At 34.6% G+C, this 27,872-nt stretch overlaps 1 protein-coding gene across 11 annotated transcripts in view; it reads right to left on the minus strand.

The window, feature by feature from the left end:
* Positions 1–27,872, minus strand: part of DGKB (diacylglycerol kinase beta) — a 796,780-nt gene that overhangs the window by 394,697 nt on the left and 374,211 nt on the right. For all 11 annotated transcript variants that reach the window (XM_067042589.1, XM_067042590.1, XM_067042594.1 and 8 more), the window contains 3 exons: positions 20,704–20,789; positions 19,168–19,257; positions 12,776–12,936 (listed from right to left, as the gene is read on the minus strand). In XM_067042589.1, the coding sequence (XP_066898690.1) occupies positions 12,776–12,936; positions 19,168–19,257; positions 20,704–20,789 (337 nt within the window). The remainder of the gene's footprint in view (positions 1–12,775; positions 12,937–19,167; positions 19,258–20,703; positions 20,790–27,872) is intronic.

Consider the following 27,872-nt stretch of genomic DNA (forward strand, 5'->3'; position numbering starts at 1 on the left):
ATTTAAAATAACAAGATAAATATGCTGCCAGTTTAAAGGGACAAAAATTAATTCCCTGAAACGTTACTTATTTGTATCTCTTCTAGCCACATTTAAGGGAAGATGCATGTGTGTAATGTTTTACGTCCAATATGCTGGAATTCACACTTCTTTCTGGCATGATGTTCATCTTTGTATCCACTGTAACGCTTATCCAAGAACTACAGCAGGCACTGAATAAGTATTTGTGGAATAATCTAATAAATGAACTCTTTTGGGACTAAAATACTAATCAGAACTAGAGTACTAAATGACCACGATGACTCAATATTTTAGAATTTTTTATACTAATGTAAGTACAGTATACACCATCAGAAGTTAAGAAATATTTATTCAACAACGCCATTTATAAATCCTGGTAAATGGCCCATAAGAGGAGTATTTTGCTGTTCTGTTAAACTGGATCCTCCACTAGGAGTGCCTTTGTGTACTAACACCCTTCCTTCCCTGACATTACACATTCATACTCTCCTTATTGCAATATGGCATATGTTGCTTGAGTGGATGATTACTCACAGGACAGGAAAAAGTTAATGGTTAAAGGGACTTAAAATGATCCTTTGTGTTTGTGACGTAGCTATTATTAATTTGAACTATATCCTTTGCATTTTAAATATATAATCTCTCTTGCTTTCTGTACTGGTGAGAAAAGTGAATGTTTTTCAACAGGAAACTCCCATGGAGCCTGGGTTCTACAGTTCCCAGATGTTCAAGTTTCCCATCAGTATCTTTTCCAGAAATTGACTCTTCGGCTCAAAGCCACAAGGACAATAACATGAGAAGTCAGGGTCAGTGTAGTTATGGACTGGGAAAGTCACATAAAAATAAAATTAAAATAAAAAAATAAAATTAATGAGCCAGCGGTCTTAAGGCTAACAATGAGGGCCTTGATACCTTTGGGATGCATAAGGCCAAATCGGCAAAGGGGAGATGGCCAAAGAGAAAGTGGAGCTGTTGCAAATGGAGAAAACACTAATTTGAAAAGATACATGCACCTCCAGTTTCATTCGTGCATTGTTTACAATAACCAAGATATCGAAACAACCTAAGTTGAACTGATGGATGGATGGATAAAGGAGATGTGGTATACATGCACAATGGAATATTAGCCATAAAAAGAATGAAATCTTGTCATTTGCGACAACATGGATGGATCTTGAGAACACTATGCTAAGTGAGATTAAGTTAGACAGAGAAAGACAAATACTGTATGATCTCACTTGTATGTGGAATCTAAAAAAATAATACAAACAAAACCAAGTTCATAGATACAGAAAACAGACTGCTGGATGCCAGGAGAGGAGATGGAAAATGGGTGAAGGGGGTCAAAATGTATAAACTGCCAGCTATAAAATAATTGTCATGCGAGTGTAATGTACAGCATGGTGGCTACAGTCAGTAACGCCACACTGCATTTTTCAAAGGTACTAAGTAAGAAATTAGGTCTTAAAAGTTCTCATCACAAGAAAAAAAAAGAAAAAAATTGTGTAATTGTGTATGGTAATGGATGTTAAGTAGACTTACTGTCATGTTCATTTTGCAGTGTATACAAATATTGAATCACGTTGTATACTTGAAACAAACATAATGCTATATGTCAATTATATTTCAATAAAAAAGAAAAAAAAAAAAAGAAGGAAAAGAACTGGAAGCAAATGCAACAACACTTGAAACAGAAGCATTTGTTATGGTCTGGTACAGGCATCCCAGTACAGGTGAATTCACTGTGCAAAGTGCACCAAATAATGTCATACAATATTTTGTATGAAACAGAAAATATTGTCCATTCAGCAGTGAAATAAAGACCATGCACACTCTTAGTCACTTTCTATCATAGTACCTTGCATCTTTTCCTTCATAACACTTACCACTACTTCAAATTCATGTTTGTCTCACCCCCCATGAAAATGCAGATTGAATAAGAACTGAAGTTATGTCTGCTCTATTCTCTAATACTGATTTTCACTATAGTACCCAATGTTTAAAGAATGTCCAGCACATAGTGAACATAAAGAAATTAAAGGAAAAGATGAGAATGTATGAAACAAGAAAAGAATGGCAAGTATAATTTAGTAGAGTCTATCCACTTAAAATAAGCAAATAAAACCACGTCAAATCTCAAATCATTATTAAAACAATTTTTATAAGAGGCAGGGATATAGAACAGGTCAGAGTGAATAGTTGAAGGAGAATTTAAGCATCATGGTAGCAGGTTTAGAGACTTAGATACATTTGGAATAATCCTGTGAAATTTTAAAGATTGCCCATGGCCTTACAATATTTTGAATCATATTAAGAGGAGAAAGTTTCATTTCCCTTTCCAAATCCCTACATAAGAATGTTAATATTGTTAATATTTTGGCATGTATGTTTGCTGACTCTTTTATATGTTCTTAGAGACAAGGCTACGTAAAAAACCATTCATATTTTATCACCATCATCATTTTTAACATTTATTAGGCATCAGCACTAGATACTGTTGTAAGAGTTTTAAGAGTCCCTAACTCAACCCCCAATACTTCCTTAAGATAGCCATTATCCTCATTCCCTAAAGAATAGGAGAAAGAGTGCTTAATTACGGACAATTTGCTTTTTTGATTTACCATCATAATTTTGAGACCTCTTTTTGTGTTCAAATTGATAAACTTTTAGGTTGTCCCCAATTGTATGTCACTAAATATAATTGGTACAGTTTAGACTTTTGTATTATTTACTTCTGCAGAATGGATTCTTAGAAATGGGGCTGATGGCTCAAAGGGTATTCACATTTTAACAGACACGATCAAATTACTCTCCAAAAGATTAAATTTATAGACCCATCACACAATTATGAATGTGCCTATTTTTGTATACACTCATTGACATTAGATACTACCACTCTGTAATTTTCAATAATCTGAAACAAGATAACCCATTGTATAATTTTTCATTTCCTTATAAATTAATAACAGGAATCTTTTTATCTGGCTATTCACTGTAATTTTCATAGTCTTAGTCTACTTTTCTATTAGATGCTTTTTATTAAGAATTCCATATTTTAGTTTATTAACACCATGTTTATTACTTGTGTTGGAAATATTTTCTTTGACTTTTGTTAATGAGTTTTAATATACTTTTTAAAATGAAAGTTTATGAAAAGTAATTTTAATTTCCTTTCCTTTTATGGGTTCTAAGTTTCTGGTTTGCCTCACACAGGTTTCTCCTACCCTAAGCAATATACTTTGATATTTTCTTCTAATACCTTATAAATGTATTACTTATAAGATATTATTATATTAACATTATCTTACACTATTTTTAATCTAGTGGATGTATATTTCACATGGATATGAATGCAAATATACGTTTATTTTCATTTAAAAGAGTAACCAATTCCAATGATCTGAAATTTCAACATTTTACAAATACTAAATTCTCTGCATATCTTTGTCATCTTTTTGGTCTAATTTTACATTCTTTTCTATTTATCTACTTTTGTACTATCATATTTTAATTACATTAACTTGATAGTATTCTGCACATGGTAAGGAAACTGACCATTAAAGGATATTAATTATCTCAAAAATATAAAGGCATTTTTGTACAATCGTAAATTGTCATTTATCAAAACAACTACCAGTAATCCTACTAGAGTTCTCAGTAGCAATGGACTAAATTTATAAATTAATTCGAGGAGTCTTGATTTCTTCCCATATAGGAACATGAGATGACTTATTCAGTTTTTATTTTATAACTTTGTATTAAATTTGTTTTCTCCCGATAAGCTTGGTGTCTTTCTTACCAGATGTAAACCTTGATACTTCATAGTTTTCTGATATCATTAACTAAATTTATATTAACAGGTAATTTTATAAAAGAAGGCTTCAGGGTCATTTTTCGGTATATTTAGTATTTGGCACCTTAAGTTGATTTACTAGTTTCATTTTTAGTTGATGCGTATTTACTATATACGTCATCGTATCATCTTCAAATAACAATAAGCTTGTCTCTTGTCGATATTTATGACATTTAAATTTTTATTATTATTAGCTCACTTTTCTCAAAGTGATAACTAAAGTGGTGATAGAAAAATCCCTGTGTTCTTCCTGATCTTATTTGGGATGCCTCTAGTACGCCACTATTACTATAATATTAACTATTAATTTGCAGAAAATGTTTCACACATTTTCAGTAGTTTTTAAATATAAAAAATAGCAAACCTATTTTTTAAGTAAATAATTATATACTAACATTGACCCATTTTGACTCTGTTGAAATAAACCCTACACAGTCCATAGGTTTTAGTCCTTAAATAGAATACCTGAATTTATTTGCTAATTTTGATGTTTGCAACTGTTGTATTTATATACACATATGTATGCTCTTTTTGGGGGTTGTGTTTGAGGTATTGATACTGAGGTTTGCCAGCTATGTAAAAAGAAGGGGGAAACATTCCATCTTAATCTATATTCTGGAACAATTTTTAAAATATAAGATTTATTCTATGAAAGATCATTTGAAATGACAGCAGTTTTAGTAGTTCTTTTACTACATTTTTACCTCTTCCTCTTTGGCTATGTGCTTAGAGAAATGGTTCTCAAGGTATTACCATGGATAGGAAATATTGGGATCACCTGGGAGCTTGTTAGAACTACAAATTCTTGGACCCCAGTTCAGACCTACTGAAAGCCTGGGTTTGAGGCTCACCAGTCTGCATTTTAACAAGCCCTGCAGGTGATTCTGATACATGCATAAGTTTGAGAACTACTGCCTTAGATTTCCTACCCTTTCCTCTTCAGCATATTTCATCTTTCTTCATTTGGACAGACAATACTCAAATTTCTTCCACCTGATAAAGTTTACTAGCACAGATGCACAGGATATACTCATAATTATTTAAATATTTTCCATAGCTGTGGTTATATTTTCAAATTTATTATGCTCTGAGTTTCTTTTTGTGTTAAAAACAAAATTCTTGGAGAGACAAGTCAGCAAGATGGGGGAAGAGGCATTTTCAGCCATCACCCCACCCCACCCCACCCCCTCCTAAACGAACATAGATTTTGACAACCACTAAGGAATAGATGGTAATACCTTTGTTGGGAGTCAGGGAGTCCAGCGGAGAAATTCCAGTACAGCACTTGAGCAAAAAAATCCGATATCAGACCCATTGAAGGCGGTAGGAACACTTTTCCTTTTATCTGCATGGCCTCTCCCCCAGAGTGGCATAGCTCAGTGCCAAGAGAGGCTCCACTAAGCCCGAAATTTCCCCCGGGGGGGGTGGGGAAAGTGGGACCGTTGGGAGTGAGTGTTCAGCTTCCCACGCCTCCAGGACGCTGCCCCAAAGGCCACTTCTTTCTCGCCTCACCGGGAATAGCGAGGGTCTCAGCACAGCTGGGGTGTTGGGAGAGGCTGGGAGCAGGTAGGCGAGAGGAAGACTCAGAGCCACAAGGGCTTGGACCTCAGCAAGGGGCGCTGGAGCCTACAGACCAATGCACGGACTCCTTCACGAGGCTGGCCCACAAGCTGCTCTGGAAGCCTCAACTGATGATTTCAGCCTCTAGCCCACCTGGCGCCTGCCACGCTTTGCGTGCCTCTGCCTGCCACGCCTCCTGGCTGACGCGCCATGCGTGCCCTATGCGTGTGTGCCGCGTGGGAGGCCAAGGCCCTGCGGGACTGCTGGCTCAGGTGGGCGGGATTGTCGGAAGTTCCCCAGATTTGCGCATTTCAGGGCTTTGCCCTAAGGAAAGCCCACAGAAGGCTCTTAGCACCCACCCTGGCTTTGGGGGATGGAGAGAAAGCAAACAATGTTAAGAATGCCTCCCCACACCTTCCCAAACAGGGAATAAGAGGTGCGGAGTGGGTGCAACTATAGAAAAAGTCTGACAGAGCCTCAGAATCCTTACCTGCGCTGACAAGGTGTTTCTATGCCCAGGCCGGTCAGTAAAGACTGGAAAAGGTGACTGCTTTGTAAAATGCATACTATGGATCTTGAAGCAGCCCTGTAACCTGGCCTCAGTCCTTCTTAGCAGTGGTCCCAGTGGTCCTGTCTCCTCAGGGACCCAGAGGAGACATGCCCATCTACGTCCTTCCTATTGTCCACTGTGGATACTGAAGCAGTTCCAGCCCCTCTCAGCTACTACATCTGGCAGCGTTTCCACATTTTGAGGTTTACACTTACCAACAGTCATTTGTGTTGTTCCCAACACTGTTTAGGCCAGTTTTAGTCTTTATTATATCATTTAATTACCTATTATATAAATGGAAAATATGATTACAAAAATAAAGTATTTTATATGAAAACAAAGATGTTTTGGGAAGATTTATATAAATGCAATTCTAAAACTGCTATACAATTATATATTCTTTGTTATAAAATCATATGTAAGAAAAATCATTATAAAAGATTTTTTTAACTATTGTAAAAATCTAGAAGGATTTTATACTGATTGCTTCACAAGTATCTTTTGAATTTTTGTTCCACTTAAAAGAAACTAAAAATGGAAATCACAGATGGTTTATTATGGAATGTGATTTATACAAGCAAACTTTGTAGAACCCCAGTCGATGATGCACATTCAAATAAAGGACATGAGCTGGACCTATAAGAAAAAATTCGTCAATTCAATTATATTTATAGGTTTTAGGTTAAATGAAATATCCAAAGCTATATGTATCTTTTTTATGACACTTGTTTTACCTTTTAATTAATGTCTAACTATTACCTCTGGTAGACGAACTCCTGCTGTACATAAATTGGACTTCATTTCCTGATTATATTAATTGAATCATTCAGTGGCCTCTCTTAAAAGACAGACACCACACCTTGGCTTCTAAGTCTTCAAGACATGGCAGCAGCCACTTCTGCTACTGCCTTTTTTGTCACTCATTCCCACCTTCTATCTTTATGTTCCAGGCACACTGACCTTATAGGTCTTTGAACACAACAGGCCTTTTCTCTCCTTGAGCTTTTCACTTACAGTTATACCTGCTTGGTATGCCCTTTCCATCTCTTTGGTGTCCACCTGACTTATGTGTATTCCATAGATCCTCTCTTAAATGTATCTTCTTTATATAGGCCTTCCTTGACCATGAGAACTAAAGCTGTTGTTCCTTATTCTAGCTCATGGCAACTTTTGTTTTCTTTCACAGTATGCATCATAATTTTCGAAAAAACTTGTATTTGTGCATTTGTTTTTCAATTCTTTTTCTACCATTAAACTCCAAGTTCTAATAATGAGGTGATCTCTTTTATTCACTTCTATAACTCCAGGGCCTGACCAAAAAAAAAAGGTACTTAGTTTTTTGGTTTATAAGCAAATGAATGAAGAATCAACAGTGAGGATAAAACTAATGGCATGTATGAATTTGATGGTGATGCAATGGGTGAACAATTTTCTAACTGTGATTTTTGAGATTATCTATAGTTATTAAAGTACAAAATCAGAATGAAAGGTAGAACATAGCAGTTTTTCTTATTAATTTCTATAATCTATATTTCTAACATCCAACTGTTAAGTCTCTCATGAGAATTCTCTTTCACCTCACAATAATATGTTTAGTGATTATATAGACTTTTTCTCTCTTGTTCACTACCAACCCTCAAAGGGTATCTGGCACATAGAAGGTAATAAATAAATGTGCTTGTATTTAAGGATCACCACTGTAGATGAATACCTATTCTCAGATTTAATTATGATTTCAGAATTATTTCCAATTGTTCTGGCTAAAAGTGAAAGGCACTAAAAAAGAAATTAGCAGACACTGGCTAGTTATTCACCAATTTCCCTTCTCTTCTTGGGCAGACAGAATTCCTTTCCCAGCTTCCTTACAATTCGGTGCAGCTAACTGATTCAGATATGGCCAATGGGTTACAAGCTGAACATCTTACAGGCCTGGTCTATTAAAAAAAAATAAAAACAAACAAACAAACAAACACAAATGCCAATACTTCAGCCTCTTTTGTTGCCCAACTGTTGAAAAGAGAGGGCTCTGTGTATCAAGAAGAGGGTGGAGCCACAAGATGGAAGGACCCTGGGTCAATGACTGGCCAAGTGGAGCAGAGCCTCTCCTCAAAAGTCAACCCCTGCTGTCCTAACATGTGAGGGAAGAACTAATTTTTAGTTGTTGTCAGACCACTAATATTTTGAGGTTTGCCTCACAGGTTCTCTAAAAATTTGAAGTAAGTTTTTATGTACACTGTAAATCACTTACAGTCAGTATATAAAAGGCAATCATTGAAATAATGAAAACAACACTGACAGTAGAGTCAAGTTTTGAGACCACCTTGTAACTAGGAGGTAGAAGGGTTCCTAGAGATAATTTCAAGTACAAATTATGTGCCATCTTAAGAGTTCTCATGCTGGTGATAGCAAAAAGTTGAAATGTCCCCCTTATTCTTTCAATGCTCCAGTTCCACTGTTTCTTATATATTCAGGAATATATAAGCTTGAGATACACAATTCATTTCTTTTTGTCGTTTGCTGGATTCACTCATTGGGGCAGAGGAATATAAGTTGCTAAATAGAAGGTGGCTTGGCTGAGTGACAGCCAAAGCTTGAACTCTCTATAAGGTCTACTGGTCTGATTGTGACCCTGAGTGTTGATCCTCCGTCTTGCTGGGACAGAAGCAAATATTTCAGGGAAGGATGCTCTCTCTCTCTTCACACCTCTCCTTCCCATGTCAAACTCAGCAAAAGAGGCTCCAAGACAAATGGAACAGGACCCTTCTAAAGAAACGCAATCAAAATCTACCTTGTTTAGTTCTGTTCTACCTTAAAATCATAAATGAATGCTATTACATATTCTTGAATTAAGTCCTCAACCTTGCATTTTAAATTTAGTACTTCAATATATCTAGCAATTGCCTATCTCATGTAGAGTTCTAACAAAATTTTCTCCCCCTAGGAAGGTAGTTTTTGAACACATATCAACTAAGCACCATTATTTCTCCAATGAGATTTTGGGCCACATCTATACTGAGTTTCGATATGTGTCTCTCTGCTTCTCCACTGAATTCTTCCTCTATTCATTCATTGCACTATTCTATTATAATTATCCAACTCATTTGTAACATGTCTTATTTGGTAAAACAGTTCTCCGTTTCTTTTTATTAAAATTGACTGAGCTACTTTGTTATATATATTTTGGAAAAAGTTTTTCAAATTTGTCATAAAATCCAGCTCTAATTTTGATTACTTACAGGTTAAAGGTATACATTAATTTGCATATTACAAATTATTAAGCTATCCCATCTAAGAATAGAAAATGTCTCTATTTATTCTGATCTTTTATGTCTTTGTAGATAGTTTTAATGTTTCTGTTTTTAGGTCTTGTATATTCTTTATTAATTTCTGGGTAGTTCTAATTTTGGGGTTGCTGTTTTTGTAAATGTATAGATTATTGCTTATATAATGGAATAATATTGAATATTTAAGTTGATTTTATATTTAGTAACTTTGCTATACTTCCTTATTTAATCCTAATATATTTTCAGTTGGGATATTATGTTTTGTCTTTATGGGGGGGGTTTGGTCTTTTTTCACTCTATATTATTTATTTGCAATTCTCTTTACAATATTTTTATAAAATCAATTTTGCAGTAGATTTGATTAATTACTTTCAAAAGTCCAGGTTTTGATTTCACTAACATACTCAATTTTTTTTTGCTCTTGTTATTCTTTGCTGTATGTCCTGTCTTATTTCTATTACAGACTTCCTTTTCTTCATGTGTTAGCTTTTCCAACATCTTGAGTTTTGTAATTAATATTGGTTTGTTGATATCAGGTTTCTCAACCTCAGCCCTATTGACATTTTGAGCTATGTAATTCTTTCTTGTGTGTTTGGGGGGCTATTCTATGAACTGGAAGTGTTTATCAGCATCCCTATCCTCTACCCACTAGCTTCCAGTAGGAATCTGCTCTTAGCCATGGCTATCAAATGTGTGTCCAAACACTGCCAAATGTCTCCTGTGATGGAAAGGAAATAACTTCTGTTGAGGACCCCTGAAAATTGATCAAAGGCATATAACAAACTGAGAACTATTTACTCAAGAAAAACTACTGAACCTAAGAGAAGAACACTGGCAATCTGTGATGTTTCAACCTTGAGCTGCTACCTTACCCTCTACGTCCATCAGTACTATAGATCTACCAGGGTGGGGCAAGTTATGAAAGCAAGCAACTTTACTGTCGGGGGAGCTAACATGACTTGGAGTGGAAGCTGGAAAAACTCCATGACCCAGAGTTATCCAAAATAATAGTAATCTCAGTGGCAAACGTAGAAGCTTGCCTCAGTTTGCGAAAATGATTAAGGCAAGCAACTAACCAGCCAACTAGCCAGATATTCAAGGAGATCTTGAGAATGAGACAGCCATAATGGGCTTTGATAAGCTGTCACATATTCCTGGCTGTCTGAAAGGCTATATGCATGTGCAAGGTCGCACACATGTTCAGGAAAGTCCAAAGAGGGCCAGAGTTATTATATATCTTTAGCTAAGTGAGAGGCCTTCTACATGAGCAGAAGAGACAAAAGGGCCAGCAGATATTAAAAGCTGAATCAGATTAATAATTGCCTGCAGTTTGTATGTGTTCCCCAGTGAACATACAGATTCAGTAGCAAAAGGATAAACTGTCTCCTTGTGTTGAGCACAAACTCAACACAACAGGTGTTTAAGCACAAACTTTGGTCAATGATGCTGACATAGGAATGATCCCTAGAAGCCAGGATTAATATAAAAGCAAGAAGAAAAAACAAAAACAAAAATACTGAGGCATCAGTATATCCATACATTACAGGGGAGAAAGGCCCCTTATAATTAGTGGAGGGAAATCCCTAAGCAAACACAGGAACAAGCATAACACCTATGGGAGAATGCAAATACACAGTTGCTACAATATAGTATATAAAATCTCGTTTCCAACAAAAAATTAGCAAACATGCAGAGGAATGGGAAAGCGTTTCACATACTTTAGAAAAAGCAAACAATGTCTCTGATGGACTCTAGATGGTGGACTTAGCAGACAAAGACTTCAAAACAGCTATTATAAATTGATCAAAAAACCTAATGTAAACTATGCTTAAATAGTAAAGGAAAGTATAAGAACAATGACTATTCAAATAGAAAATATCAATTAAAGACCTAGAAATGTAAAAAAGAACCAAATAGAAATTCTTGAGTCAAAAAGTACAGTAACCAAAATAAAAAATTAACTATAGGGACTCAAGACAGTGGCATTATTCATAATATCCGAAGACCAGAAGCAATTTAAATGTACATCAACCCGTGAAGAGATAAACAATATATGATATATCCACACGACAGGATACTTACTAATCAGCAATAAAAGGAATACAGTATTCATGTAGTTCATATAAGTGAACCTCAAAACATTATGTGAAGTGAAAGAAGCTAGATGCAAAAGACAATATATTATATGAACGATCCATAAAAGGCAAATCTTAGAGGTAGAAAGATTAGTGCTTTGCTTGGAATGGGGGGAAGGACCAGAATTGACTAGAAGTGGGCATGAGGGTTCTTGTCTTGGTGATGAAAACGCTCTAATATGGGATATATTTATTAAATCATTAAAAGGTTTACTTAAAATGAGTGAATTAGGTTGTGCATAAGTTATTTGCCAATAAAGCTGTAAAAATATTGTTATTCATATCAAATATAAATAGAATTTTAATGGATCAAATACATTACATTTTTCTTGCAAATAATAATAATCATTATCAGAGTATTAGTAAATGTTGTATATTTAGCCTTCATTATGCATCATTATATGAGGCTCTTTAAATGTATAATCACATTATTTACAACTATGAGAGAGAAAATAATAACTACCATGATACAGGTAAATGAATACACACTAAGAAGAAAAAAAAATTGCTAAAGGTAGCTTGACTCCTAAGTTCATGGACTCAACCAATGCTTTTTATAGTTTGCTAGTTGTCTCTGTGTGTGTATGTGTGCACATTCACATGCATAAGAGAGAAATGAGACATGATGTAAGATTAATATTGGGCAAATACATTCAATGAAATGTAATGCTATAGATAATATATTTTAAGACTTCATAATTACTGGGTAATATATATAAATACAAGTGAAATTACTGTTAAAATTATTAATTTCTTCAGGATTGAAATTTCAATAACTCTTTAAACTGCCAAATGATATTTTAATTTCGGTCTCAAAGTTTTCAAGAAAGTAAGTGAAAAATTAACCTTTTGACTTATTAACCACTTGAGAACACTAGCAGCATTTTTCTTAGACTTTACACTAAACCATAAATTTTATTTTATTTTATTTTTCCCCCCGCCCCCTAAACCATAAATTTTAAAAGAATGTCTATAAATAAAAACCTAATAGGTTATGATATTATAATGTAGATTTCAAAATTAAAAATTGATGCATTGTTTTCACATTTTTAGTAATGTGAAACTGTAGCTTATACTCTAAAACTTATAACTACCTTATAAACCATTCTAAGCTTCATTTTATTAACACAAATGGTCAAGCCAATTACATGAAATATAGTTTCTTTCCTTTGTTTAACACATGAAAAATTCATCGCCGATTCTCTGACTTTAAATAAATTCATAAGCTTTACTATTACCCATTAGAAGAGGTGTTTTGCTGACACAAAGATAAAATAAATTATTTATAATCAGTAAATCTTCATAGTATAAGAGTTTACATCAGTGATTATCCAGAACTGGTAAAAAAAGAATGGTTAGTGGAAAATCTTACCACGCCAATGGAAAAGTAATTATTGATGATACTGTAAGGCACTGGGTCTCCCTTCTCATCTTTGTCATTAGGTATGACTTCAAACTTCCACCTGTCCAACATGATTTCTGTGCTGTTTTCAATGTCTTTTAAGATTTTCACCAGATTCTCACCTTCATAACCTAATGAAAAAAAAATTATCTTGAGAAAAAATATAACCAAATAACAAAAGCTATAATTATATATGTTTAAGTGTGTGAATATGTGTGTATCATTCTAAAGCTAAATAATGCATTTTAAGCAAATTCTAACACAGGTTGAAGAATTAACTGTAATCTTATTATACTCATACCAATATTTTATCTTTAGCTTTAATTTGTACCTCATATTTCGCTCCTGTGGGACAAATTCTCAGTAGAGCCAACTGCCAAATGAACATCTCCAATGCAGACCCCTCACAAAACTTTTTATCAGTGTATTTATTCAAAGTGGAATTAATGATGTGCTTTGGTATCATCCTCCTGTGAACTCTCCCTCCGAAAAGACAGTTGACTTTCCCCTCCACCCAGCTGCTATAGTAAAAAGCCTGGATGCCATGTTAGACTTGTCCCTTGCTTCTACTCCCTCTGCAGGCTGTATATTTGATAACACTTTTTTCCAGAAGCCACCCTCCCAAAATAATGGATTCTGTACAGTACCACAGCACACAGTTCTCAAAACTAGCCTTACCGTAGAACTAGCATGGTGCACTATAGTTATTTTCATTTTTCTCCCCACAAGTTCCTTTTACCATGTGTGCCCTACAGTAAATGTCCAACAAATCCATTTAAAAATAAATCTACTATAGATAGTCACCATGGCCAGAAAAGAAACTTGTTGCTTAATATCATACTTTCTCTTAAATGTACCTTTAGGTATCTAACATTATAGTTAATTAGGGCTGTAGCCTAATCCTGGCTGTGTTATTTACTTCAGTGTCTGCTTTTAACATTCTAAACAGTTTCTTCCTCTGTAAAAACTTAGGTTTGGTGTGAGAATTAAATGAGAAAAAAAAATGAGAAAATGCAAAAAAGGTCTTAATATATAAGGCAAAAGAATAGAAAGTTGTCAACAATATAATAATACTGACAATGACATTAGAATTTGAAATGTTATACTAAGTTAAATAATCTTTCTAACTCTATACACATTCTTACAATGATATTTTGAGTAGCAACAATATTTTCATAGATTTTTTTCTGTGTCCAACTTCATTCTATATTTTAATAATTTATTTGTTGAACAAGAAAATGCCAGAGGCTATGAGTCCTCGTTAGACGTGTTAGCACACATAACTCTGGAAAAACCAATTGGATTAAAAGAAAAGGGAGGGCTTCCCTGGTGGCGCAGTGGTTGAGAGTCCGCCTGCCGATGCAAGGGACATGGGTTCGTGTCCCGGTCAGGGAAGATCCCACATGCCGCGGAGCAGCTAGGCCCGTGAGCCATGGCCGCTGAGCCTGCGCGTCCAGAGCCTGTGCTCCACAACGGGAGAGACCACAACAGTGAGAGGCCCGCGTACCGCAAAAAAAAAAAAAAAAAAAAAAAAAAGGGAATAGGCACTGTAATATGCCAACATTAAATTACATTTATGGTGTATTTGTTGAATTAACTATTAGAGGGGTAAGGCAACCAGAAACCAGGAATATGTATCTTGGAGCCTACCATCTCTTCTTACCTTACACAGGTCTAAAAACTAATTATACACCATTCAATACACACAGCAAAGAGTACAACAAACAATGATTACACAGATATAAATATTAAAAGTATTAACTCATTTCAATAAATGTCATACCATAGTTAATAGCATAATTCAAAAGTTATGAACTTACATAATATACATATAATATACATATACATACTCAGTGATAAAACACTGAATTGTTTAAACTACAAGACTATAGTAATTAAGCATACTTATTTTTCAGGTGTTTCTTAATAGTTCCACCCTCATTCCCAATGATTATTTTCTTTTTAATTTTTAATTTCTTTTAACTCGCCCAAATAAATTATATATATATATATATATGTTTCCCTATTGCATTGAATTAAAAAGTTAAATATATTCACCTATTTTCCAAATTCTACTCTTGTTTGAAAATAAGTATGATGGTTTTAGATATAAATGAATTTATATTAAACTAATATTGTATAATATAGTATGAAAATATAGTATATTTAATATATAGTATTATATACAAACCCACTCAGCAGAAATATGAGTAAATGATAATGCTCTAAAACAAACATTGAGCTTGTCCTCAGCTACATCTCAGGTTAATAGAAGCATTCATTGTTCAGCATAACACTGGAAAAATGTAGGAACGGCAACTGACCAGGAGACAACATAATAGAATTGAATTTAATGAAAGAATTAATACAGCTAGATTAAGTAGGGTCAATTAACTTAAATTCTTTAGCACTGGATATGTTCTCAAAGTTTTTATGGCTAAGTATGAAAAAGGCTGGTATCAATCAGTCTTGAGCCAAGTAAAAATGGAAAGAGAGAGGCAATAAATCTATTTGGAGAATTATATCTGCAGTTCAGTGCTAATTCGCAAAGGTGAAGAATTCCAAATTGTAGTTCCCCATTTAACGAATATCTATGCCCTACTTCTTTAGATTTATCTGTGCTCAAGCTTGTTTAATAATGATCCATAACTATAAATAGGATTCCTGACCTCAATAAGATATTTTTTAAAAAAAGATAAATTAAACTTACTAAATATGCAAACAAAGCTTGTTCCAGAAAAGAATGATGCTATTTTGCTTCCATTATTTTGATTTAAAGCCTATAATCACTCTAGGCTAAGAAACCAAATGAAAACATAATTAGTATTTATCTTCACTTTAATGATATGATGTTATCATAATGACTGATTCTACCTAAAATGTCATAGAAATTTATACAAATTTAAAATCACATAAAGAAAAGCAACAACATATTTGTAAGAGTGTGCTCCATGTAAAATTCTGCCTCCTGCCCCCTTAACGCTTCACAAAACAACATTTTTCTTGCAATAACTTCAGAATTTTGTTTGACAGATTAATCATTGACAGAAAAATTGCAAAGAGAATGTAAATTAAGTATTTTTTTCAAATGCCCTACAACATCTTATATTTGTACAGTGTTATGTTTTCCAAAATATGTAAATATACTCATAAAAATTAAGCTTCCAGTCAATACATTCCAGTGGTATTACGTGAACAAAATGATTATTAGTTGAATAAAGTAATTTCTTTCCCAAATGTTAAGCATAATGATAATTACTATAATTACAGGAAGGACTCAGCCCAGACACTGGGGAAACAACTTGATAGTTGGGTGTAAGAACCTCCAAGGCAGATACCATTATTTTCTTCAAGTTCTGAGGAGGAGTCTGAAGCACACAGTTGTTAAGCAACTTGCTCAAAGTTAGACACCTGACAAGAAATAATCCCACCCCAGAGCATGTTTCTTTACTAGTAAACTCGAGCAGATCGCACCTCCATTTTCCTAATTGCTCACCTTGGGCATCTTGCAGTCCTCCTTGATACCTCACTTTCCCCAAAGTCCCTACCCAATCCATTGGCAAGTTGTATCAGTCTATCCCTGAAAATGTCAGTGTGTGCACTTGTCTCATTTGTACTACCACTGCCCTAGCCCAGCCCATTTATCCTCTAAATACAATGGTAATCCAAATTCTCCTTTCAAAAACTATGCTTCCCCACATTGCCACATTTTCTTAACAGTCTTTTATGCCCCCAAATTAACCTATTTTGAAAACACAAATGTCACTGTGCCACTCTGCTTTTGAAACTCTTCCAAAGTTTCACTGTGTGCTTCAAAGTCAATCACATAAAATTTTTACCATGACCATTAAGACCTGCATAATCTGGCTCCTGATTATCTCTCCAATGTCATCCTATTCACCCCCGAGGCCATACCTATCCACTGCCTCATGACCTCTTAGAATTACATCAGCCTTCCTTCCGTCCTTTCAGTACAAAGAGCTCGCTCTTTCTTCCTCATATTTTAAATCCTGCTTAAATGTTACTTCCTCAGAGAGGTCTTCTTGACCATATAGCTGAATAGTTCCCCTCAGTTACTCTCTGAAAATACACTCTGATTCTTTCATATCCTTGACCTTATTTTGTAATTATATATTTCATTATTCAGTGATTTATTGTCTGTGTACGCAATGAAAATGTAACCTCCAAAAGGCTAAGAACCCTTTATTTATTTTCTCATTTAATATCCACCACCTAGAACAGTGCCAGCACATGCTAGACACGCACAAACAGTTCATCATCAATATACACTTTGACATATACTATAATCCATGTGTCTTTGGCCACTGATAAGAATAGCTTTAAAACTGTTTATGAGGAAATAATTAGAGGATGCCCTGAATGGAACTTCTATATCAATTTTGAGATTTAAGTCACTTGCCACCTTGAAACCAAAATAAAATTATTAATTTTCAAATATCAAAAATATTTCCAGAGGAATATGTAAGAAGCCACATGCATGAATCTCTTCCTTTTAATCAATACACGTATATTAACATTGGCAAATATGAGCATCTCGTAAGCAATGCTTCATTCTATCTATCTATCTATATCTATCTTTAGATTCTATACAATTTAACTCAATATTTTATAATATTCTTCTACTAAGTTATATCCTTGATGAAAGTTACAAATATATCATATTCCTTGTTTTTTTTTTTTTTTTTTTGCGGTATGCGGGCCTCTCACTGTTGTGGCCTCTCCCATTGAGGAGCACAGGCTCCGGACGCGCAGGCCTAGCGGCCATGGCTCACGGCCTTAGTTGCTCCACAGCATGTGGGATCTTCCCGGACCAGGGCACGAACCCGTGTCTCCTGCATCTGCAGGCGGATTCTCAACCACTGCGCCACCAGGGAAGCCCCATATACCTTGTTTTTAACTTGGTTTCAAATTCTGTCAAATACACAAATACATGTATATACATCTTAGAGTTCACAAGTTGCCCAAGTATTCATGGAACAATTCTTCTCAAATTTTGTTGTAAATCAAGTTACTTAGGAAGTTTGCTTAAAAAAAACAAGTCAACTGCCCGGGTCCCATCTCTAGAGATTTCCATTTAGCATATTTGAAGTAAGGTCAGTCCACTATATATTTTGTTTTGTTTTGTTTTGTTTTTGTTTTTTTTTGCGGTATGCGGGCCTCTCACTGCTGTGGCCTCTCCCGTTGCTGAGCACAGGCTCCGGACGCACAGGCTCAGCGGCCATGGCTCACGGGCTTAGTTGCTCCGCGGCATGTGGGATCTTCCCGGACCGGGGCACGAACCCGTGTCTCCTGCATCGGCAGGCGGATTCTCAACCACTGCGCCACCAGGGAAGCCCAGTCCACTATATTTTTAACAAGCTCCCCAGAGCTTCTGATTTACACTGTCTTAGTAGACACTTTTCAAACTTCTCTGAGTTTAGATGCTAAAAATACTTAGGATTAGGTTATTGTTTCTTTAGCAAAATATGGTTTTCTTTTCTTTGATATCTTCAGGTAAGTTTAGCCTGTTAATGACACTTCAAATTATTTTAAGATCTCATCTTGAAATATTCTCCCCTTACTCACCTGTTCCATCTACACTATTCCATTTTCAGTTCTTTCAGTATGTCAAGTGCCTTTGTATCTCTGGGCCTTTGGACTTGATGTTCCCTCTGTGTATAATGTCCACCCCCAGTTCTATATGGCTCCGTCATTATCCACCTATTAGGGTTCTTCTTATGTCACCTCATCATTTCCTAGGTGAGGTCGTTCATTATGTTGATTATCACCTTACTTGTCAGTAGGAAGTCTCACCATTTACACATGACTTCATGTTCCACTAGAATTTAAGGCTCCGTTGAAAGCAGATATTGTTTTCTTTCTATTCTTAGCCCTGTATCCCAAGTGCAGAACACACCACCTGGTGCAAAGTTGGTCTCAGAAAATGTGTGACCTCTTGTACTTATTCCTGGACAAGTCATTTGTTAGCCTTTCAATTTTTTTCCTTTGTTTGTGATTTTCTCACACACTCAGAGATTACAAATCTGAACACTATTTTAGAGTTAACCCATGCTTATCTCATTTCTTAAATTGGAAACCCCCAAAACAAAAAGGGTTGGAAGCTTGCCTGCCCCATCAAGTATATAATTAGCACTCACAGTCTAACTCCTGGTCCACTATTTTTTTCTCTACCCTAGACTATTGTTCAAAATTATACTACATATCAGACAGCAATTATGTTTGCTGAAATCACATGGCAGCTGTCATGCAGTGAAGAAATGCTGGATTTAGTTTTGGGGGAAGGGTGCTCTCGACTATATCTTTGTTTTTTAAGATTTTTTTGTTTGTTTTAGCTATTTTACCTCCTCCCCATCGCAGGCATCTTGCTAGATCATTGCCGGTCCCGAGAGGCAGAATAGCCACTGGAGGATGCTTGACTACATTTGCCTTTTCTGTAGAATTGAAAAATTGAAATAAAATAAATTTTTGATCACAGACAGAACAACAATGAAAAAAACACAGCTTGGCATGGAAGGCATTCCACCAGGTACTTATAAACATAAAACGTTCTATTTTATAGTTATATACAATTATAAATTAATTTGTACGTATTTCTAGCAATTTATAAAACAAATAAATACCAAAATGCACAGTGACAGGAATTTTCAAGACTTATGCATGTGGAAAGCCTTTTAAATATGTTAATTCAGTTAAAAATTGTAGCGTGTTTGAATTAACTCCGTTGAAATTCTCAAGGATTGCAGGTATATGCAACAGAGGAATATTCATACAAGGACGTAAGCAGAGTGGAGAAGCAGCTTCCTATAAAAAGTCCTTTGCAACATCAACTCGAGGTACACTTTAAGGAATAAAATATTTTGAAAGTAGTGGAATTCTAAAAGTTAGTAAAACGCTAACTAACAATGGTTGTGCTACTCTGTGTCAAGAGTCAACGACGTCAAAGATTACCAGGTTTTGTTTGAGGTTCAACATTATACAACATAGTGTTTGAGTCCAGTAAAGATATTTGCCACTGAAATTCCACAGGCTTTTGTTTGAATCACTGAGCAAATCTCACAAACATATATTACTTTTCTTTATTTTTCTCCCTTCTCAGCCCTTCAAAGTAAGTATATGTGGGTGTGTAGGAATGCGGAGGGAATAGATTATGTAGGGATGTGCCACAGTGTACTAGCCAAGGCTTAGATTTTGAGGGCTAATGCAAACCAACAATATCCTCCTGTTTTCAATTAAATTCTTACAAGTTCTCAGACATTGTTCAAGCAACTCCTTAATTTTTGCGGTTCTTGAACTCTGGTTTTCTCCTTAAATATATTAATACGACTGACATTGTTTATCGGAAGGCCAAAGAATACAATTTTCTCTGTTTTTCCTTTTTAAAAAATATGTTAGTAGATTAAAGTCGTTAGATGCTTACCAAAAGTGTGCTGACAATATGTATTCATTTTTAATAGCATGAAAAGGTCGAATATTCTCAACTGCATTGACTAAATAAAAGTTTGCTTCAATATATATAAATAGTAAAACTTCTTTTGAATCAATCTTTCTTTTTTATGAAGAGGTCTGTTTTTAAAAAAGATTGGTCAATGCAGATCCAGAAATATTTGAGGGCTTATTAATTTCCAAGAGAAATGAATGAGAAAAGAAGGATTTCTAGTTACTTGTAAATTATTTTGTCAGTTAAAAATTTGAAATATAGAATAAATTAAGCCAGTAAACAGTGTGTAACATTCCAGATGTCTAACTGTATCACTATGTATTGTTTATTTAATGCATCCACATCCAAAGATATGGATGCATTAAATAAACAAACAAAATACACAGAATTTAAGGTTACCACTCTCACCCCAGCTACGTTACATGTGTGTCTTCATTACCTATGCAGTCCAAAATCCACCCCACAGTTCCATCTCCACCGCAGGCTAACACTCTGAAATCAGGAACATCACGAAAAAAGTTTAACCTGAAAAATAAGCATGTTATGGCACATGATTGATATTTCAAAATTAGGACATTTTTAGTTTTGTATATTTAGCATTTCATCTAATGAAAGTTTTTGATTTTGTTGAAAAACATTAAATTCTTATGTAGAATGAAATTCTAAAATAAAAGTATTAACATGTCCTAAGTTAAACATTGTCATTATATACTCTACATTCTATAATAAATATATTTTTTCTTTTATCAACTCTAAAGTTAAAAAAATAGTTAATAAATTATAATAATTTTCATTAAGATATACTCCCATATGCAGTATGCAGTTCACATAACGCAGTGACATATACAAAATTGTTTCATTTACTAATTTTTATTGATAAACAATTCTTTTGAATAATTATATAAATGTGACCAATAGATCAGTAAATATGTCTTTGAGAGTTTTCTGCCTTCTCCAGTACTGGGAGACATTGATCAGGCTGCATATGAGGTTTTAGCCAACTGTATTCACTGTTTCCTTCTGACTGAATCGGCAACTAGAAGCCAGGCTTCCCCCTGTCTTTTGACCTGACTGGCAGTGTATGCCACCAGGAATACTCAAGACTAAGTGCAGGGTCAGCTGTGATAAATGTCCACTGCTTGTGCTGCTACTGCATGCAGTGTGCTTATTAATGCAACCTACCTTGGGGAAAATTACAAAAGGCAGGTAATGCATCCAGCTATACAATCATACATGCCTATTTTCTTGCAAAAAAAAAAAAAAAGAATTGCCATAGGACAGAATATTTAGAATGTGTCTCTTCACCTTTCTTGCCCCAATGGTAACAATATAATACAGTTGGCCCTCCATAGCTACAAATTCCACAACTGCAGATTCAACCAACCAGGGATCGAAAATCTTAAAAAAAATCCAGAAAGTTTCAAAAAGCAAAACTCGAATTTGGTGAGCCGCAACTATATATTTACAAAGCATTTATATTGTATTTACACCTATTTACATTGCATTTGCATTTTATTACGTACTGTAGTAACCTAAAGACAATTTAAAGTATGCGCAAACACTATGCCTTTTTATATAAGGGACTTAGAGCATCTGTGGATTTTGGTATCTGGAGAGTCCTGGAACCCATCCCCTGCGGATATCACAAGAACGTTTTCTATAGGATTACATGTATAAACGTACACATGTAAATTTTATCACACACATTTTTTAACATAAATGGGATTATGCTATATATCCTTTTAATTTATCCGTGTGCATTTTTTGACTTAAAATGTCAGAGATCTTTCTGTGTCAGTGTATATATAAAGATTTATTATAAGTGAATGCATTAAATAGGGTATATATTCTATGATTAAATAAGTCATTTCATGTACTTTTAAACTCTTTAGTGTTTCACTATCACAAAAAAAACAGGTATTGTAGTTAACATTATTTCAATACATTTATGTGAACAAGTGCATTATATTCTGAAAGCTAATCTTCTATAAGGGAAATATTCAACTACAACATTATGATACCCTCTGAATGGCACCCACTGTAGAAAATATAAGGGCCAACTTCCTTGAAACTCCAAAACACTACATATAAACAACTTTATGATGTTTCTTCAATAAGTGAAAAATACCATGGTGCTGTTATTGCAGAATTACATGCCTGTTTACTAGTGGGTTGAACATATTTTTGTAGGTTTACAGATGTGTGACCTCCTTTGTGAACTGCATCTTTAAAGCCTTGTCCTTCTTTTCCATAAGTTGTATTTTATTAGCTTATAAACTCTACGTATTATGAGTGATATTTTTATGTAAATTAGCATCATTAGAAAAAAACCATTTGGTTAATGTAATACAAACAGTGCGTAAACATAATAGAAATGTAAACAAATCAACTAAAACCCCATCTCCTGATACTAAGAGCCACAAATATTTAGAACATGAAATTTTCTTGTATTTCCTCATGCATTGTATTGTGGGCATTTACCTTTCGTTAGACATGTTGAAATATTTTCTTCCAGACTCACTGGTTAGTTTGCTGTTACATAAGCAATATAATAAACACCTATATACCAGTTGCCCAACCCAGAGAGTAGAATATTCCTAATAACTTACATATATCTGCGTTCTTTCCCTATAGCACCCCCTTCCTCGTTAACAAAGGTGACCACTATTCTGAATTTCAGATTATCATGTGTATGCCATAAACAACATTGTTTGTATGTTGCTTTTTCATCTCAGCATTGTTACTAACATTCCTCCATGTAGTAGCTGAATTTCCATCCACGTGTAGTTGGAGTTATTTTATTTCTACTGCTGTGTTTAATACCATTTATGTGGATATGCTTTTTTTTTTTTTCCGGTACGCGGGCCTCTCACTGTTACGGTCTCTCCCGTTGCGGAGCACAGGCTCCGGACGCGCAGGCTCAGCGGCCATGGCTCACAGGCCCAGCCTATCCGTGGCATGTGGGATCTTCTCAGACCGGGGCACGAACCCGTGTCCCCTGCATCGGCAGGCGGACTCTCAACAACTGCGCCACCAGGGAAGCCCTGGATATGCTTTTTAAAATCCATACAATGGACATTTGGATTGATTAGATTTATGTTCTCATAAAAATGCATTATTGGACGTATTTTCTAGTGCTCATGGACAGTGACCACTTTTGCAACTTTACAATATCATGCCAAACTGTTTCCTATAGAAGTTGTACCAATGTATGTACGTAAAAGAAGGTGGAAAAAAACTGTGCTGAGCCCATCCAAACACATGTAATGTCATACTCGTTAATATTATGTGTTTCCTCGTTTGTGAAATGCCTTTTCATATCTTTTTTCTACTCATTTTTTACTTGTTGATTTGTAAAAATTCTTTAATTCTTGATTTTAATCCTTTTGAGTTTTTTTATTTCTTTTTTTGGCAAACACTTCCTATAGGTTTAAAGTTTTTTTCTTTTACTTTCCTTAACGTATATTTTAACAAGTAACATTTTAGTTTTAATGTATTCAAGTTTATCAATCTCTTGATAAATGGCTAGCACTTTAGCCTGCTTTGTGTAAGAAACAATGTTTCCTTAGTGGACAGAAGAGAATTCACATTTACTCTCTTAAAATTTCAGTTTTAATTTTTTTTTTTTTTTTTTTTTGTAGTACGCGGGCCTCTCACTTTTTCGTCCTCTCTCGTTGCGGAGCAAAGGCTCCGGACGCGCAGGCTCAGCGGCCATGGCTCACGGGCCAGGTTGCTCCGCGGCATGTGGGATCTTCCCGGAACAGGGCACGAAAACGTGTCTCCTGCATTGGCAGGAGGACTCTCCACCACTGCGCCACCAGGGAAGCCCTCTTTTCATTTTTAAATCCATCTTTTCATGTTTTGGATAATTCAGTTTTCTATCATGCAAATCCATCATAAATCAAATTTCCATATGTGGGTATTTTTCTTTTTAGACTCTGTTCTATTTTATTCATGAATTTGTCCATCTCTGAACCAGTACCACACTCTTACAACACTACAGCTTTATAGTTAATCTATGTCTCATTGAACATGAAATCTTAGCTATTTTTTTTCTTTGCTTTACTGTATACATACATATTAAATTTAACTTGTCATATCCCATAAGGTTGAAAATAAAAACACATAAAAAATCATAAATGTTTAAAAAAATTGCATTACATTAAGTCTATTGATCAATTTTAGGAGAAATAACATCTATATGGTGTTAATTCCTCATCTATGAATATAGGATTTTTCAATCAACTTATTCTTTAATATCCTTAAATAAATTACAACATTATTTTGCTTGCAGGTCGTTGTTAGATTTATTCTTGGTTGTTTTAAAGTTTATGTTGGTATCTTAAGTTTTAAAATTGTTTATTAAAATTAATGTTTTTGTTGCTGGTATATATAAATATATTTGACTTTTATATATTGATCTTACAAACAGCCACATTACTCCTCTTTGCTATTGCCTATATTATGTTTGTAGATTCATTTGGATTTCTATGTAAACAACTGTATCATATGCTAATAACAATGGTATTAGTGATCTTCAATCCTTATAATTGTTACTTCTCTCCCTGTCTTATTGTGCTGGCCAGAGCTTCAACGCTTTCTTGAATTATTTATACAGAATATCCATATCTTGTCCCTGAATTTAAATGGAATACTTCCAGAATTTCCCAACTTAGGATGATGTTTGTTGTACAGATTTTCTTTTTCTTTTTTGAGTGACACCTTTCATTTGGTTAATAAAGTTTTCTTCTATTTCTGTTATATAGAATTTTTATTATGAATCAATGTTAATATTCTCTGCACCTTGTGAGATATTGAGATGATTTCATTTCATTGGTAATATGGGCATATACACTTACATATTTCTGCATTATTAAAACATTCTTATAATACTTTCATATACCCAAATTGGACACTGTTTATTAATATTGTTAAAGAGAATTGGTTTTGCTTTGCTAACATTTTGTTTAGAAGTTTTTCATCTACATTCATGAACACAACAGACTTACTATTTTTCTTCTTCATACCACATGTCTAACTTTTTATCAAAATTTTTCTGTCTCATAAAATGAATTGTAGAATATGCCCTTATTTTCCATTTTTTGGAAGCATCTATATAATTTTGGAAGTTCCTTAAAACTGGTAGCACTTGCATATCAACTATCCAATTTCTAGTGAGTCTTTGATTTCTTTTTTAAATTAAGAGGTATTAAATAATTGTTTGAATTCCTTTAATTATTACTGAAGATCCTATTTTCTAATTCTTTCTAAATCAGTTTTTACCAATTACATTTCTGCTTTAATTTGTCTATCTCCTAAGTTTTCAAAGACCTTGTCACTGAAACCTACAAAAGCTTTTCAAATTATGCCAGTAGCTGAAAAGTTTATCAAAGAGCTGAAAAGTTTACCATAGTTGTTTCTGGTGAAAGCCTAACCATCCACATGACTCATCATCGCTCTTCCATCCATGATGATGTTTCAACTGTTTTCTTTTAAAATTGTCATCTTTGGTTCTTCGGCAGCATCCTAACCCCAAACATAAACCCTATGTGACTGTCAGACCAGCTTACTCTCTGTAAGTTGATTGTTAAATGGATTGAAAAATGGACTTCTCTATCTTAACTTCTTAATCCACTTTATCAAGGCAGTTTTCCCTGGAGTCATTCATTCCTTATTTCATTCATTCCTTGAATAGTAGCCTTGGATAATTATTTAATCATTGTGAGCTTCAGTTTTCTTATCTTTTTTTTTTTTTTTTAAATTTATTTATTTATTTTTTTTTGCGGGCCTCTCACTGTTGTGGCCTCTCCCGTTGCGGAGCACAGGCTCCGGACGCGCAGGCTCAGCAGCCATGGCTCACGGGCCCAGCCGCTCAGCGGCATGTGGGATCTTCCCGGACCGGGGCACGAACCCGTGTCCCCTGCATCGGCAGGCGGACTCTCAACCACTGCGCCACCAGGGAAGCCCAAGTTTTCTTATCTTTAAAATTAAATTAATACCACCTGCTTTGTTCGGCTGTTTTAAGGAATAAACAAAGTGCATATGTAAATTACATTATACTATCCAGAGGTTATTATTAATTTAATAATTTTATCTTTATTAAAAGTAGTAAACATATTTCATAGGTCAGATTGTCACTCCTCTATTTTACCACCTCTCCCACCCACAGCATTCTGGCAAAATAGTCAGCAAGAGAATTTTCTAACAAGCAAAGCTGGATGGACAGTGATGAGGGTTCTCCTACTTCCAAGCTGATACTACTAGGAGACCTATTTATGGCACTGGGGACAGTAAGTTCAGACAATAACAGCTCTGATTGAGAACAAAGAAAGACAAGAGACGTGGAAAGAGTCAAAATGCATGGCTTTATGTGACCATTGACTTTTCATTCATTAAGCTGCAAAGACCCCAGATGTGAGGCGCCCACTTCATAGGTCATCCTAACGTCGGGGAAGATGAAGGCATGTGGAGTGTCTGAAAAGACTCCCCTTTGCAGAAACTTTAGTACTGTATACTATACGTTTCACCTATCAATTTCAACATTTCACTTGAAGAACTAGTAGGTATGAACATTTTGTAATGAAATAATCATTCATGGCTCCTGAATTTATTTTTGCCATTTAATGGAAATTTTTAAAAATTAAAATGATTTTTAAAGCAGACAATGATTCTTGAGTCTTCAGTGTTCGTAATTATAGCACTGGTTCTCCTAGAGAGTTTTTTCATTTATCCATGATAGCTAAATTTGAAAAAAGAACCTATGTTAATGTGTGTTTAGTAGCTCTGTGTCCAATGCCTTCTTATCACTTATGCTCAACAGCCACCACTATATCATACCCTAAAAAAAGTGGGTGGTAAGATTATAATGCTTAATACCACGAAAAGCAAATCAAAATATTTCATCTAAGATTCAGAAGTCTACTTTCCATTTTAAATAAGTTTTAGGATAAAACTGATATAGAAAAATTAGTGCCTGACAATAGTATCTAAAAAGCACACTACAACAACTCGTTAAGAAAGAAGAAAAACTGCAGTACTGATTCCATTATCTTGGAAAGTGTCTTATAATGAGATTTCTTAAATGACATAGTGTAGGAATTTCTTTTTATTCCAATAGCACATTTTATTATTCAAGGAAAACAAGTGATACCTGCCATTTATATCTAATTTTGATGTATATGATTGAGCATATAAATATAAGAAATGTATGGCTACTAAAGAGTGTACATATTGTACATTATGTTATAAAGTTATATTCTTTGATACTTAAAGGAAACCAATGTGTGATTGATAAATACTGTTAGCATAATACTCCAGAGTGAATGCTCATTTAATTGTACATATTCATTCCTTTGTATTAAAGAAACACAAGGCTGAAGGATCAAAAATGATTTTATCATATGTCATCAACCCTCTTCTTCCTCCACTTTGTTTAGAAAAAATAGTTTACTTAAAGAGCTTGCCTTAAGAAAGGTCTGCATTTTGATTTAAACATTTTGAGCCAGATACAGCATACTTATCTCTTATTATTCAGCTCAATTCGTATTCATACCTGTATGAATACATATAATATATAATATATAATATATATATAGTATATATACATAG

This window comes from Kogia breviceps, chromosome 9 (assembly GCF_026419965.1).
Source record: "Kogia breviceps isolate mKogBre1 chromosome 9, mKogBre1 haplotype 1, whole genome shotgun sequence".
NCBI classification, from domain to species: domain Eukaryota; kingdom Metazoa; phylum Chordata; class Mammalia; order Artiodactyla; family Physeteridae; genus Kogia; species Kogia breviceps.